The following is a 14,494-nucleotide window of genomic DNA, read 5'->3' on the forward strand; positions in this document are numbered from 1 at the left end:
ATACAGGTGTACCAAGCTTGTAGTGTCATACCCAAGAAGACTCAAGGCTGTAATCGCTGCCAAAGGTGCTTCAACAAATATTTATGCAAATATAATATTTATGTTTTTTTTATTTGCAAACATTTCTAAACACCTGTTTTTGCTTTGTCCTTATGAGGTATTGTATTTAAAATGAGGGCGGAAAAAAAGATTACATTTATTTTAGAATAAGGCTGTAACGTAACAAAATGTGGAAAAGGTCAAGGGGTTTAAATACTTTCCAAATGCACTGTATATGAAAATTAGGCCTAAAGGTTTTCAAAAACCGTATCGCAAGGGAAGACTATTAACATTTGTAATCGTTAAAAAAAGAGAGTTGGGACTGTAGTAAACATTGGCCGTGCTCCATAAGTTTCGAATAAGATGGCTGGGTATGGCCCCTTGGGTTCTCGAGAGTTAATAAAAACCATGCATCCCTAAAACTATTATTTTCTCTTAAACCCCAAAATACCCCTGTATTACAGAAAAAGTCCATGGTTGCAGAATCACTCTCTTACCTTTGCAGTTCCAGTCTGTGATCCATAGAATATCTGTGCTTTAGATACGTCAACCACTTTCTCAACACTGTAACCATCCTACTCCACAGCTTTGTAGAGCCAGAGGGTCACTGGATTGGTAAGAGTATTCTAATGGTGTACAGAGAAAAATAACGTGTAGAGCTTGGGACTACAAAGTTCTATCTGCAAAAAGATGATTCTGAGATAATTGGTTTTAAAGTTCCAAATCCCCATTGGTTTGAATGATGTCAGCTATTTTTTTTATTGTATTCTTTTGAACTTAACATGAATTGGGGTATTTAGAGAACTATATACAATTGAAGTCAGAAGTTTGCATACACCTTAGCCAAATACATTTAAATTCAGTTTTCACAAATCCTGACATTTATTCCAATTAAAAATTCCCTGTCTTAGGTCAGTTAGGATCACCACTTTATTTTAAGAATGTGAAAGGTCAGAATAGTAGTAGAGAGAATGATTTCTTCTCTCAGTATGTTTGTTTATTCCATGTGTAACTCTGTGCTGTTTGTGTCGCACTGCTTTGCTTTATCTTGGCCAGGTCGCAGTTGTAAATGAGAACTTGTTCTCAACTAGCCTACCGGGTTAAATAAAGATGGAAATAAAAATAGAGATCTGTACACAATTCCTGGAAGCTAAAAATGTTCCTGTTCTTCCATGGCCTGCATACTCACCAGACCTGTCACCCATTGAGCATGTTTGGGTTGCTCTGGATGGAGTTTTTATTTCTTTCATCCCATTCCCAGAAGTTTACATACACTCAATTAGTATTTGGTAGCATTGCCTCCAAATTGTTTAACTTGGGTCACCAGACAGAGCTGGTGTAACGGAGTCAATTAGCCTATCAGAAGCTTCTAAAGCCATGACATCATATTCTGGAAATTTCCAAACAGTTTAAAGGTACAGTCAACTTAGTGTATGTCAAATTCTGACCCACTGGAATTGTGATACAGTGAATTATAAGTGAAATAATATGTATGTAAACAATTGTTGGAAGAATTACTTGTGTCATGCCCAAAGTAGATGTCCTAACATACTTGGAAAAACTATATTTTTTAACAAGAAGTGGTTGTGGTTGAAAAACAAGATTTAATGACTCCAACATAAATGTATGTAAACTTTCGACTTCAACTGTAGGTAGAGAACATTGTACAGATTAATGTCAACAACTCAATTTGACATAAATGCAGATATAACCTTACAGTCCCAAGCTCTCAATTTGACTCTCATTTACCAGTGGACAAATAAATCATTAGAATTAATAGAAATGTAAGCAGAACTGCTCTTTGAGCAAATAATAAGGGAAGAGTTAAATGACCTTTTTCAATGCCATTTTCAGTGAGAACCAAATTCCAACCAAAACATCGGCAGCTGTGTGCAAGTATATCCTGTTCTGCCATACTGACAAAAAAATACTCTTGAAGGTTCTGCGGACTGTCTTCCTTGTTCCTGCAAAGACATTATGTTCTGGATTAGCCCAAAGACCGGCAAATGGTGATATCGAGTCGTTTCATCTTACAGTCCGAAGGGAATCTATGTAGCTGGCTATACATTCGTATCCCCTGTGGACCGGTTCGTGCATAGAACATTCTTCATTCAGGCTGCAAAGACATCAATTTGTTCCTTAATTTAATGGTGAAAAGGTGATAAAACCTGGGAAAGTATGCCTACTTCTCTTTATGAAACATCATTTTCCACCACGCTAAAGTAGCTAATGCTAATCTTGGATGTTGTATATCACCAGTTTTAGAGGAATGATTCCATACATTTTTTCAAACTAACTGCCAATATGCCAACATTCCATTCAAGCAATGCAGTCAATCCACAACAATATACTGGCTCAAATCAGTTGATAGGACTTAGACAAGTTGTAAATGCAACAAGAATTGATTTTGTATCGTATAATAGCACTCACAGCTTTCCAAGAAAACAACAAATTAAACATTTATGGTCTGTTATACATAAAAGGTTATTTATACAAAACATTGGTATGAAACCCTTATAAACTGTATTTTTAATTCTGACTATTTTAGGTTGCCAATCATTTTATTACACAATATCTCATTCTATCACATGCCTTACTTTTATTTTCATGCATAAGTAAAATCAGGATTAAGCCTCTACTGCCGTTCATTCCAATCAGAATTTCTCCCTGACCAATATGGCTACCAACTACAACCCATTCTGGAACTTTTAGGGTTTATGACCTTCCCTCTATACATACGCGAAATATGATCTCTATACTATACATACACACAACAACTAAAGATCTCAGAAACGGCACAAAAGTTATTTTTTTAAATATAATCTAGCAGTTGCTACCTGGCTCGAGGACATTCTTTCACTGATATAAAAAAATGCGCCGACTGACCTTCTCTGCACCATCCTCATCTCACCTTTCAGATACCCAGTTCTCTCCGCGACACTCTCACTCACCATCAATATCAGCGTCAAAAACATGGGTTATCAAATCCAATAGCAGTAAAGTTGAGCCCCGCAACATTGTTTCTTTCTCCTGTGCAATATTTTGTATCATCAATGTAAATATTGACAAACGTTTTAGGAACATCAAAGTTCAACCGCTGGGAGCTGCCATAATTGTGATGAAACGAAATACATTGTGGGAATTGGAGGTTTAATTATATTACAGATATACAAATATTTGATGATATCCCATATGTTTACACCCCTCTATTCCATTACTTTGCAACAGAGTTTTTAAGCATTCAATTATATTCTCTGGATGAATTACTCCGGTACAGGAACAACTTCATTTTACACGTGATATTTTATGCAAAGTATCTAGTTTGTCAAATACATAAAAAGTAAACATATTTGTATTTATTCGTAGCAGTCGTTATGGTACCGTACAAAATGTTTATGTTTAAAAAAAATACTAAACAATTCCATCAGAGACCAACAAAAAATAGGACCGTTTGCACATAGTATGTTTTCAGTCCGGCGGAATTTTTATGAAACACATAGCACACCAGCGCCGCTAAAAAAATTGTGTTACTGACAGATTTATCTGTCTTGTAAAGCAGAAATATGTCTATATTTACACCAACAAACCAAATCCGACTCACAAATGTGGCGGTGGTGAGAATGAAAAAGGGAGGAAAACGATTTGAAATCGCCTGCTACAAAAATAAAGTGATGAGCTGGAGATCTGGAGCGTGAGTATTTTAGGAATTTAGCTAGCTGCGTAGCTATGATAGCTAACGTTAGCTAGTTGTATCCGTTTGATATCCACCGAGGCATATAGCAAACACCAGTAGTATTACGACTAATGGTAGTATGCTTTCAGCTTTGATGTATTTATAATTAGCTACGAATGTAAATAACTAATATGTAAATAATGCAATCTAATGTGCTGTTTCAGAGTAGCAAGTCATGACTCATGTCATCATCATGACTCACTTGTCTTGTATCGTGCATTATATTCTTACCCAGAGTCGAGAGGCTGTGGAATAATGAGGAACAGTCTAGGTGCCATGTGTTTTGCATCACTGATTCTTTGGACTTTGAGTCATCTACACCTGGCATCTTTTGAATTTCGAAAGGGGACACCCCCTCGACCTCCCCAGAACCAAATCCAATAGCTGGTCTGAGTTCACATAATATTTGTTTTTAGGTTGTCGAGATTAGCCTATCAATACCTATAGATATTGAAAGCATCATCTAGCACAGTGTTTCTGTCCTGGGGAACCAAAGGGGTGCACATTTTTGTTTTTGCCCTAGCACTATTCGCCTGATTCCACTATCTGCCCTAGCACTATTCGCCTGATTCCACCATCTGCCCTAGCACTAATCGCCTGATTCCACTATCTGCCCTAGCACTATTCGCCTGATTCCACTATCTGCCCTAGCACTATTCGCCTGATTCCACTATCTGCCCTAGCACTATTCGCCTGATTCCACCATCTGCCCTAGCACTATTCGCCTGATTCCACTATCTGCCCTAGCACTATTCGCCTGATTCCACCATCTGCCCTAGCACTGATTCCACTATCTGCCCTAGCACTATTCGCCTGATTCCACTATCTGCCCTAGCACTATTCGCCTGATTCCACTATCTGCCCTAGCACTATTCGCCTGATTCCACTATCTGCCCTAGCACTATTCGCCTGATTCCACTATCTGCCCTAGCACTATTCGCCTGATTCCACCATCTGCCCTAGCACTATTCGCCTGATTCCACTATCTGCCCTAGCACTATTCGCCTGATTCCACTATCTGCCCTAGCACTATTCGCCTGATTCCACTATCTGCCCTAGCACTATTCGCCTGATTCCACTATCTGCCCTAGCACTATTCACCTGATTCCACTATCTGTCCTAGCACTATTCACCTGATTCCACTATCTGTCCTAGCACTATTCACCTGATTCCACTATCTGTCCTAGCACTATTCACCTGATTCCACTATCTAACTCATTGTCAAACCTTTGATTAGTGGAATCAGGTGTGTAGTGCTAGGGCAAAAATGTGCACCCCAGGACTAGGATTAGGAAACTGAGATAGCAAAGCCCCATGTAAACACTTAATAAATCGCCATGCCATTTTCATTTGCCAATTACACAGAGAGAAGGACCTGGATGAAGTGCTGCAGACCAGCTCTGTTTTCAATAATGTTTCAAAGGGTCAGGTTGCCAAGAAAGATGATCTGTCAAAAGCCTTTGGAACAGATGACCTGACAGAGATTTGTAAACAAGTAAATACATTGACAGATAAACAGAACACCAGTAATCAATATTACTCACATTCATTCAATGTTATGTTATTGTTGTGAGATTTGCCTGTTCAGTATGTCTTTTCTTTCTCAGATTTTAGCTAAAGGAGAATTGCAAGTTTCAGACAAGGAGAGGCAGAGCCAGTTGGAGACGAGTTTCAGAGACATTGCGACCATCGTGGCAGAGAAGTGTGTGAACCCAGAGACCAAGCGACCATACACGGTCAACCTCATAGAGAGGGCCATGAAGGATATCCACTACTCTGTCAAGGCCAACAAAAGCACCAAGCAGCAGGTATGGCTGGGACAAAAGGTTGTTGCTACAGTACACTCTGGAGTCTACACATTTGCCATATTTTAATATAAACGTCATGGATGAACGGCTGAACATGAATGAACGGCTTTGTTTTAAATGCTCACTCACTGTGCATACTGTGTGTACAAGCAGTGGCTAGATTTAGCCATAAATGTTTTCCTTTCAGTAAGGAGTTCAGTCTGTCATATTAAACACTGAACCTGTTTGTTGTTTAGCTACATAAACCAGAATACTTACTGGGTTTCAGTACATACCAACTAATGACAGTCTTTGTCATGCTAATGCCCCATGAATCTAACTGCTGTTTGTTCCAAGGCTCTGGAGGTGATTAGGCAGCTGAAAGAGTCCATAGAGATCCAGAGGGCCCACATGAGGCTGAGGCTGGTCCTGCCGGCCAAAGACGGCAAGAGGCTGAAGGAGAAACTCAAACCCCTCCTCAAGGTGGTGGAAAGTGAAGACTTTGACGACCAGCTGGAGATGGTGAGAGACAGATCCCTCTGGTTTATACTAGGCTACACCGTAGGGCTCTAAAGCACATGTGTCAAACTCATTTCACGAAGGTCCGAGTGTATGCGAGTTTTCACTCCTCCCTTGTACTTGATTGATGACTTAAGGTCACTAATTAGTAAAGAGCTCCCCTCACCTGGTTGTTTAGGTCTTAATTGAAAGGAAAAAAACAAAAACCTGCATAAAACTAGGCCCTCCATTGAATGAGTTTGACACCCCCGCTCTTATCTCCCTCCCTCCATCCTCCAGGTGTGTCTGGTGGACCCAGGCTGCTTCAGGGAGATAGATGAGTTGATCCGCTGTGAGACGAAAGGCAAAGGTTCCCTGGAGGTGCTCAGTCTGAAGGATGTGGAAGAGGGAGACGAGCGGCTGGAATAGCCTTCACACAGAGCCCTATAGGACTACATACATACACATTATCTTACCACCACCGCTGCCACACAAACTGCAAACCCCTCATTAAAGAGGCCACTGTTTCTAATACCAATGGAGCCCTTCTTATTTCCAGTGTCTGTTCTAATATTAGTTTTGGTTGAAGATCTGATAACATTCAGTATTTTTGCTGTGAGCATGCACCACTCGAATGTTTGCTTGTCAACAAAAAATACTATAATTTAATGAAGTTTATTTTGTGAGTCAACTTCTTCTAAAGTAATTCATATTGCTTTGACCATGCCTTTTATTTTACCCAGTTTACCATTTCGCCATGTTTGAAAAGGCATATTTTGTTATGAATAGTTTATTTAACCCCTTAATTTATATATGTTTCTTCATAATTAAATATGTGTCTTATAAACAATTGCAAATAAAAACTTAATCTATTTCATTGTTTTTATTCGTTATTTTGTGATTACTATGGCATAGTCTCTCCAAAAATGGTATCAATAGCCCTATGCTAATACAGTAGATATAACACTTTACCCCAAGTTTATACCATTATTGTAAGATACAGTGCCTTCAGAAACTATTAATACTTTGACTTATTCCACATTTTGTCCCAGACAAAAATCTTCTCACCCATCTACACACAATACCCCATAATGACATGTTTTTAGAAATGTTTGCAAATGTATTAAATATTTTATTTAACTAGGCAAGGCGGTTAAGAACAAATTCTTATTGACAATGACGGCCTAGGAACAGTGAGTTAACTGCCTTGTTCAGGTGCAGAACGACAGATTTGTACCTTGTCAGCTCGGGGATTTGATGTAGCAACCTTTCGGTTACTGGCCCAACACTACCTGCCGCCCCAAATACCGAAATATCTCAATATCAATACATGTTAGAATCACCTTTGGTAGCGATTACAGCTGTGAGTGTTTCTGGGTAAGTCACACCTGGATTGTACAATATTTGGACATTATTATTTTTTTAATTCTTCAAGCTCTGGCAAGTTGGTTGTTTCTCGAGCTATTTTCAAGTCTTGTGTATACTTGGCCTTGTTTTAGGTTATTATCCTGCCGAAAGGTGAATTTGTCTTCCAGTGTCTTTTGTGAAGCAGACTGAACCAGGTTTTCCTCAAGGATTTTGCCTGTGCTTACAGTATCTCTATTCCGTTTCTTTTTATATATATAAAAAAACTCCCTACTCCTTGCCGATGACAAATATACCCATTACATGATGCAGCCACCTCCATGTTTGAAAATATGAAAAGGGGTAATCAGTGATGTGTTGTGTTGGATTTGCGGCAAACATAATGCTTTGTATTCAGGACATAAAGTCAATTTCTTTGACACATTTTTCGCACTTTTACTTTAGTGCCTTATTACAGTCAGGATGCATGTTTTGGAATATTTTTATTCTCTACAAGCTTCCTTCTTTTCACTTGGTCATTTAGGTTAGTATTGTGGAGGAACTACAATGTTGTTGATCCATCCTCAGTTTTCTGTTATTACAGCCATTAAACACTGTAACTTAAAGTCACCATTGGCCTCAGTGAAATTCCTGAGCGGTTTTCTTCCTCTCGATCCAACTGAGTTAGGACGGACGCCTTTATCTTTGTAGTGACTGGGTGTATTGATACAACATCCAATGTGTAGTAAATAACTTCACCATGCTTAAAGGGATATTCAATATCTGCTTTTTTATACCCATCTACCAATTGGTGCCTTTCTTTGCAAGGCAGTGGAAGACCTCCTTGATTTTTGTGTTTGAATCTGTGTTTGAAGGTCACTGCTCGACTGAGGGACCTTACAGATAATTGTATGTGTGGGGTGCAGAGATGGGGTAGTCATTCAAAAGTCATGTTAAACACTATTATTGCACACAGAGTGAGTCCATGTGAATTGTTAAGCAAATGTTTACTGAATACGTATTGACTGAAGTCATTTCAGCTTTTACCATTATATTAATCTGTAAAAATTTGTAAAAACATAATTCCTCTTTGATATTATAGGATATTGTGTGTTGGCCAGTGACATAAAATCTCAATTTAATCCATTTTAAATTCAGGCTGTACCACAACAAAATGTGTAAAAGTCCAGGGGTGTGAATACTTTCTGAAGCCACTGTAACACTTTAATGGTAAACCTTCACCACCAATACAGAAATTATGCAAATTGACAACATTTCAGACCCAATTATTACAGTTAAAAGTGCAATTTACTCCATGGTTAGTGCTACTCCTTTACCTCTACCCTAAATTCTTCAACATCTTTCAAAGTGCTTCATTGCAGTGGACGCATGATTTCTAACATTGACTATAGTACCTAGAGGTCTATTCATACCTAATCATACCTGATTGCATCTTCTCATGGTTGTGTTGTTGCCGAGCATACTGGCTGTGTCTAAATTCAGTCCTGTGGATAGTATCCAGGGGGCTGGTTGGCCGCTGCTCTGCCACAGGATAACCTGGAGTATAACCCCCTCTTTCTGACCCCTCCTGCTGCTGGAACGTGGGGAATCTAGTACTGAGAAACCCTCCCCCTACTACCATTAGAGCTCCCCAGGATGTCCAGTGGCAGGGCAGGGACACAGCTCACCACACCCGTCTGATTCCTCCACAGCACCACAGCACCTATACAAGCCCAGGCCTCCAGTGGCTTGTTAGTGGTGAGGTCCCAGTCCATTCCAGCCACACCCCGTCTCAGTATGCCGACAGCGTGGCTGTGGAGTCGTCCAGAGTACCGCTGACTTTCCACAGGGGCAGGCAGCGGGTGAGGATGGCGCACAGCCAGCCTGTAATGCCCAGGCCCAACACTGCTAGCTCCAACTGCCTCTTCATGACTGAGCTGAGCTTAGCTCCTCACAGAAAGCAGGGCTTGACCAGCTGCAGGCACAGTCTGTGTGCCTGTGTGTGGGCATGCGTGCCTGTGTGTGAGTCTAGCCTGTGTGATGTGAAACCGGTCCTCACAGATTCCTGAAAAGAAAAGGGTGTGGGGCAGCAGTCCTGCTCTACAGCTGGGGAATAAAGGGGATTCCTTCTGTTTACTGTGAAATGGTTTCACAACAATCCCTCTTTTGCAGTTTTGCCACTCAGTCGCTAAAACAAAGATGACACTGTGTGCTTTGTTGACTTCAGCCTCTGACTCTGGTCTTATAGGAACATGTCATTGTTAAATAAGCCTTGTGTGCCACTCAAAGTACAGCATGTTTCATACTTCATTCTGAATGTTCAATGTTCTCCCTTCTAATGAGTTTTGATACACTTTTTCAATAAGATAAATAAAAGAGATGCAACAAAAGTCATTTCTAACCAAAATGTTTATTTCTATTAGGTTCAAATCGCAAATCATTCAACGAACATGATTTGTTGCCCACTAAAGTACTGCCTCTATTCTCTTAGCATGCAGATTCCAATCACAAAATTAACTGTGATAAACATTGTTACAAAAACACATGATAAGTAGTAACCACAGTTGAATAGGATGTGGAAAAATGAAAATATGTGAATTACAATACAGGGATATAAAAACAATCAGGTGCATTCAGTTGACGTAGTTGTACTGTCAATATTAGTAACCTATTGATTTTCAGTGATTATATTTCAATAACAGATATTTCCTCAGTAAACATATTTCATGGTGATAGAGTGAACATTTTAATAGCTACAATTACCTAAGTCAGACTTATTTTGTAACAAGAATCAATTAACATTATCTTATTTTTTTTAAACTTCCACCAAGCTATCAAATAGTTCCAGGGCAATTCTAAATCTATGAAAGTCAGACAATACACTGAATAACCAGACATGGACATTCAATGTACAAAATAACAATGTTGTCATTGAAAAACTTGCTGTGACATGTTTCTTCATAGTGCCAACACCTGCCAACACTATTTGCCTGAAATTAAAAGGCAAATAAAGCACTCCTCTCTCACACATAGTTCTTTATGGCGTAGCTGCTGTGACTGTGAGTGGGCATCCTAGCCAGGGTGTACCTACTGCTGGAACCATGCCTGCCCTCTCTCCCCCCTGGAGGACAGCTGGTACACAGCACCCCTCCTCCACAGAACAGGAACCCAGAGGTCACCCAGCCCACATAGATGGCCGCCCCCATCTCTTTCTTGAGCACCTCAGGGACCCGCGGGTTATAGAAGTCCCTAATGATTGACTGGGCCGTCCAGGACACAGCCACTATGATGCTTAACCCAGCCAGGGCGAAGGTGACCCCTGCGGCCTGCACCATGCTGGCTTTGAATTTGGGATGGCTCAGGCAGTTGGTACACCTAGCCCCCAGAAGGAAGACGAGGAATGCCAGGCAGCCCAGTACCATGCTGATGACGATGAGGCCCCTGGCCGCCTGGAGGTCAGGGGACAGGTCTAGAAGAGCATCATAGATTTTACACTGCATCTGTCCCGTGGTTTCAGACACACAGGTCATCCACAGGCCCTCCCAGAACACCTGCATGACCACCAGGTGGGTGCCGATGAACGCTGTAACCTTCCACATGGGCAGGGCACAGATCAGGATGGTACCTGCCAGGCCCACCATGGACAGGGTGATGCCCAGCTCCTCCACAGCCATGGGGGGCGCTACAGCTTGTGCAGAACTGGGGATGAAACAAAGAAAAAATATGTTTTAACAATATGCTCAAAATGTCTGTTGGATCTTTTATCTCTGTGATTACAGCCTAGCAATTTCCACACATTTTTTTCTTCCATTTATACTTTTTTATTTTCCATTTACAAAGACAACAACACAGTGAGATGTTTTTTTACATTGTGTGTCATTCTTATCCAGAGCGACTTACAGTAGTGAGTGCATACATTTTCGTACTTGTCCCCCGTGGGAATTGAACCCACAACCCTGGTGTTGCAAGTGCAACTGAGCTACATGGGACAGACAACCAACATCCAAACATGACAATAAACAATAGAAGGGGGAGGACACCCATTGATCCCTGCCACAACAAGCTAGGCATCCTCTGGGACCTGGCAAGAAGGGGGGTATAGTTCATAAACAAATACACAGTTTATATACTAGGCTATGCTCTATGGTTTACACGTTATTCTAGTGTTCCAGAGACCCTCTGGGTCATTGTCATGGTCTTGGAGGGCAGATGCCACTCGTTCCATAGTCAATAAGTCAATGAATTCCCTTAACCAAATGTCCATGCTGAAGCACTGCGGTTTACGCACCTTAAAAGGTATAAGTATGGTCTGTTTGACTGATAGGAAGGCCTATGCAATGTGTTGTTTGGTTCTAGGTTGGACACTGTCCTTCCTACTTCCTAACAGGCACACTACAGGACACAGTGGGAAACATACATTATGTACAGTGCCTTCAGAAAGTATTCAGACCGCTTGACTTTTTCCACATTTTGTTAGTTCACAGCCTTATTCTAAAATTGATTATATTGGGTTTTTTCCTAGTCAATATACACACAATACCCACACAATATAACACAAAAACAAAAACAGGATTTTAGAAATTTTTATTTAAAAAAAATCAACTGAAATGTTACATTTGCATAAGTATTCAGACCCTTATGTTGAAGCACCTTGAGTCTTCTTGGGTATGATGCTACAAGCCACCTGTACTTGGGGAGTTTCTCCCATTCTTCTCTGCGGATCCTCTCAACCTCTGTCAGGTTGGATGCGGGGTGTTGCTGCAATGCTATTCTCAGGTCTCTCCAGAGATATTCGATCAAGTTCAAGTCCGGGCTCCAGCTGGGCCACTCAAGGACATTGTCCTGAAGCCACTCCTGCGTTGTCTTGGCTGTGTGCTTAGGGTTGTTGTCCTGTTGGAAGGTGAACCTTCACCCCAATCCGAGGTCCTGTGTGCTCTGGAGCAGGTTTTCATCGAGGATCTCGCTGTACTTTGCTCCATACATCTTTCCCTCGATCCTGACTAGTCTCCCACTCCCTGCAGGTGCAAAACATCCCCACAGCATGATGCTGCCACCACCATGCTTCACCGTAGGGATGGTGCCAGGTTTCCTCAAGGGGTGATGCTTGTCATTCAGGCCAAAGAGTTCAATCTTGGTTTCATTTAGACCAGAGAATCTTGTTTCTCATGGTCTGAGAGTCTTTAGTTGTCTTTTGGCAAACTCCAAGCTGTCATATGCCTTTTACTGAGGAGTGGCTTCCGTCTGGCCACTTTACCATAAAGACTTAAGTGGTGGAGTGCTGCTAAGATGGTTGTTCTTCTGGAAGGTTGTCCCATCTCCACAGAGGAACTGACCATAGGGTTCTTGGTCACCTCCCAAACTAAGGCCCTTCTCCACCGATTGCTCAGTTTGGCCGGGTGGCCAGCTCTAGGAAGAGTCTTGGAAGTTCTAAATGTCTTCCATTTAAGAATGATGGTGGCCACTGTGTTTTTGGGGATCTTCAATGCAGCAGACATTTTTTGGTACTCTTCCCCAGATCTGTGCCTCATCACAATCCTGTCTTGGAGCTCTACGGACAATTCCTTCGACCTCATGGCTTGGTTTTTGCTCTGACATGCACTGTCAACTGTGGGACCTTATATAGACAGGTGTTTGCCTTTCCAGATCATGTCCAATTAATTGAATTTACCACAGGTGGACTCCAATCAAGTTGTAGAATCATCTCAAGGTTGATAAATTGAAACAGTATGCACCTGAGCATCCTGAATATTTATGTAAATAAGGTATTTCAGTTTTTCATTTTTAGTAAATTTGCAAAAAATCGAAAAAACAGTTTTTGCTTTGTCATTATGGGGTATTGTGTGTAGATTGCTGGGGATTTTTTTCTTCATTTAATCAATTTTAGAATAACTCTGTAACATAACAAAATGTGGAAAAAGTCTAGGGGTCTGAATACTTTCTGAAGGCACTGTATATACCACTAGATAGCAGTAGTGTGTCATCAGTGTCAGACCTATTTGATGGAGGGACATGACTGAGGTGTTCCACAATATTGCAGGTTTCTTTGAATAGAATATTAAGAGAACGAGCAGCAGTGAAACTGTCATTCAGAGTGAAACAATGGTGCATAAATTGATACTGGGTGGAATATGAGGAGGATTTGATCATTCAAATCTTACTGAATATTACTAGACAGTCTTTCTGTAACACTACTGAATATAATGTGACAATCAATGACTTGATGTTAAACTTGATCTTAATAACACAATAACAAAAACACCTAAGGCAAAGAGAAAATGTAATGGTGAGACAAATTAGACACAATTAAGGGTTTAAGTCATTTTAAGCTCTCAATATTTTCTGCACGAGAACAGCGGAACTGGAGACTCTCCCTGATCTACAGGTCTGATAACAGGGGAACATAACTTTCTCACAGCTTAGTGTAAACCTACTCAACTCACACCAGTCTTTTTATGAACTCAAACATAGTTGATTATTTTATCGATTTAAAGATTACGAGAGTGGGTTGATACAACAATATCTGTCACAATAGACATACCCAATGTTTGCAAGCCTTGTAATTGTATATGTTGGTCGAAAAACACATTGAAGCAGTCATTGAGTTTGAAGCATGTGTGGAATTCTCTGACACCAGTTCCTGTCAAACAGGTGTTCTATTTGAACCTTACAGAGAACATTTTATGATCAAGATGAATGCGTATACTGAAAACAAGGGCATCAGTGGGAGTACTGAATCAACAAACACTCACCTGAAATATGAAAAGATAGTTTATTGTAATAAAACAGAGAGCATACAACAGTAAAAAAAGTTGCTGACTAATATAATTTGCAACAGTGTATAATCAACTTGCCAGGAATTCGAGAAACAAATAACATTTACATACACTGAACAAAAATATAATCTCAACATGCAACAATTTCTACGATTTGTATGAATTACAGTTCAGGAAATCTGTCAATTTAAATAAATGAATAAGGCCCTAATCTATGGATTTCACATGACTGGGCAGTGGCTCAGCCATGGGTGGACCTGGGAGGGCATAGGCCCACCCACTTGGGAGCCAGGCCGACCCACTAGAGAGCCAGGCCCGGC

General features: G+C 40.6%; 2 protein-coding genes across 2 annotated transcripts in view; one reads left to right on the forward strand and one right to left on the reverse strand.

Moving 5' to 3' along the window:
• The first annotated feature begins 3,477 nt into the window (after positions 1-3,477).
• Positions 3,478-6,932, forward strand: LOC123993935 (ribosome maturation protein SBDS). The gene is made up of 5 exons (XM_046296417.1): positions 3,478-3,730; positions 5,138-5,267; positions 5,380-5,580; positions 5,917-6,081; positions 6,358-6,932. The coding sequence occupies exons 1-5, from the start codon at positions 3,603-3,605 to the stop codon at positions 6,484-6,486; spliced, it is 753 nt and encodes a 250-aa protein (XP_046152373.1). The 5' UTR covers positions 3,478-3,602; the 3' UTR covers positions 6,487-6,932.
• Positions 6,933-9,808: 2,876 nt separating this feature from the next.
• LOC123992770 (claudin-4-like) overlaps positions 9,809-14,494 on the reverse strand; it is a 32,056-nt gene continuing 27,370 nt past the window's right edge. Inside the window, exon 2 of the mRNA XM_046294265.1 lies at positions 9,809-11,100. Coding sequence (XP_046150221.1) covers positions 10,425-11,075 — 651 coding nt within the window. The 5' untranslated portion in view covers positions 11,076-11,100 and the 3' untranslated portion in view covers positions 9,809-10,424. The remainder of the gene's footprint in view (positions 11,101-14,494) is intronic.

This window comes from Oncorhynchus gorbuscha, linkage group LG13 (genome assembly GCF_021184085.1).
Source record: "Oncorhynchus gorbuscha isolate QuinsamMale2020 ecotype Even-year linkage group LG13, OgorEven_v1.0, whole genome shotgun sequence".
NCBI lineage: Eukaryota > Metazoa > Chordata > Actinopteri > Salmoniformes > Salmonidae > Oncorhynchus > Oncorhynchus gorbuscha.

Bases quoted from the DNA above. Each gene is read 5' to 3' on its own strand.
- LOC123993935 (XM_046296417.1), top strand. From the start codon at position 3,603: ATGTCTATATTTACACCAACAAACCAAATCCGACTCACAAATGTGGCG. The intron at 5,268-5,379 runs GTAAATACATTG...TTTCTTTCTCAG, and splicing joins TGACAGAGATTTGTAAACAA to ATTTTAGCTAAAGGAGAATT. The intron at 6,082-6,357 runs GTGAGAGACAGA...TCCATCCTCCAG, and splicing joins TTGACGACCAGCTGGAGATG to GTGTGTCTGGTGGACCCAGG.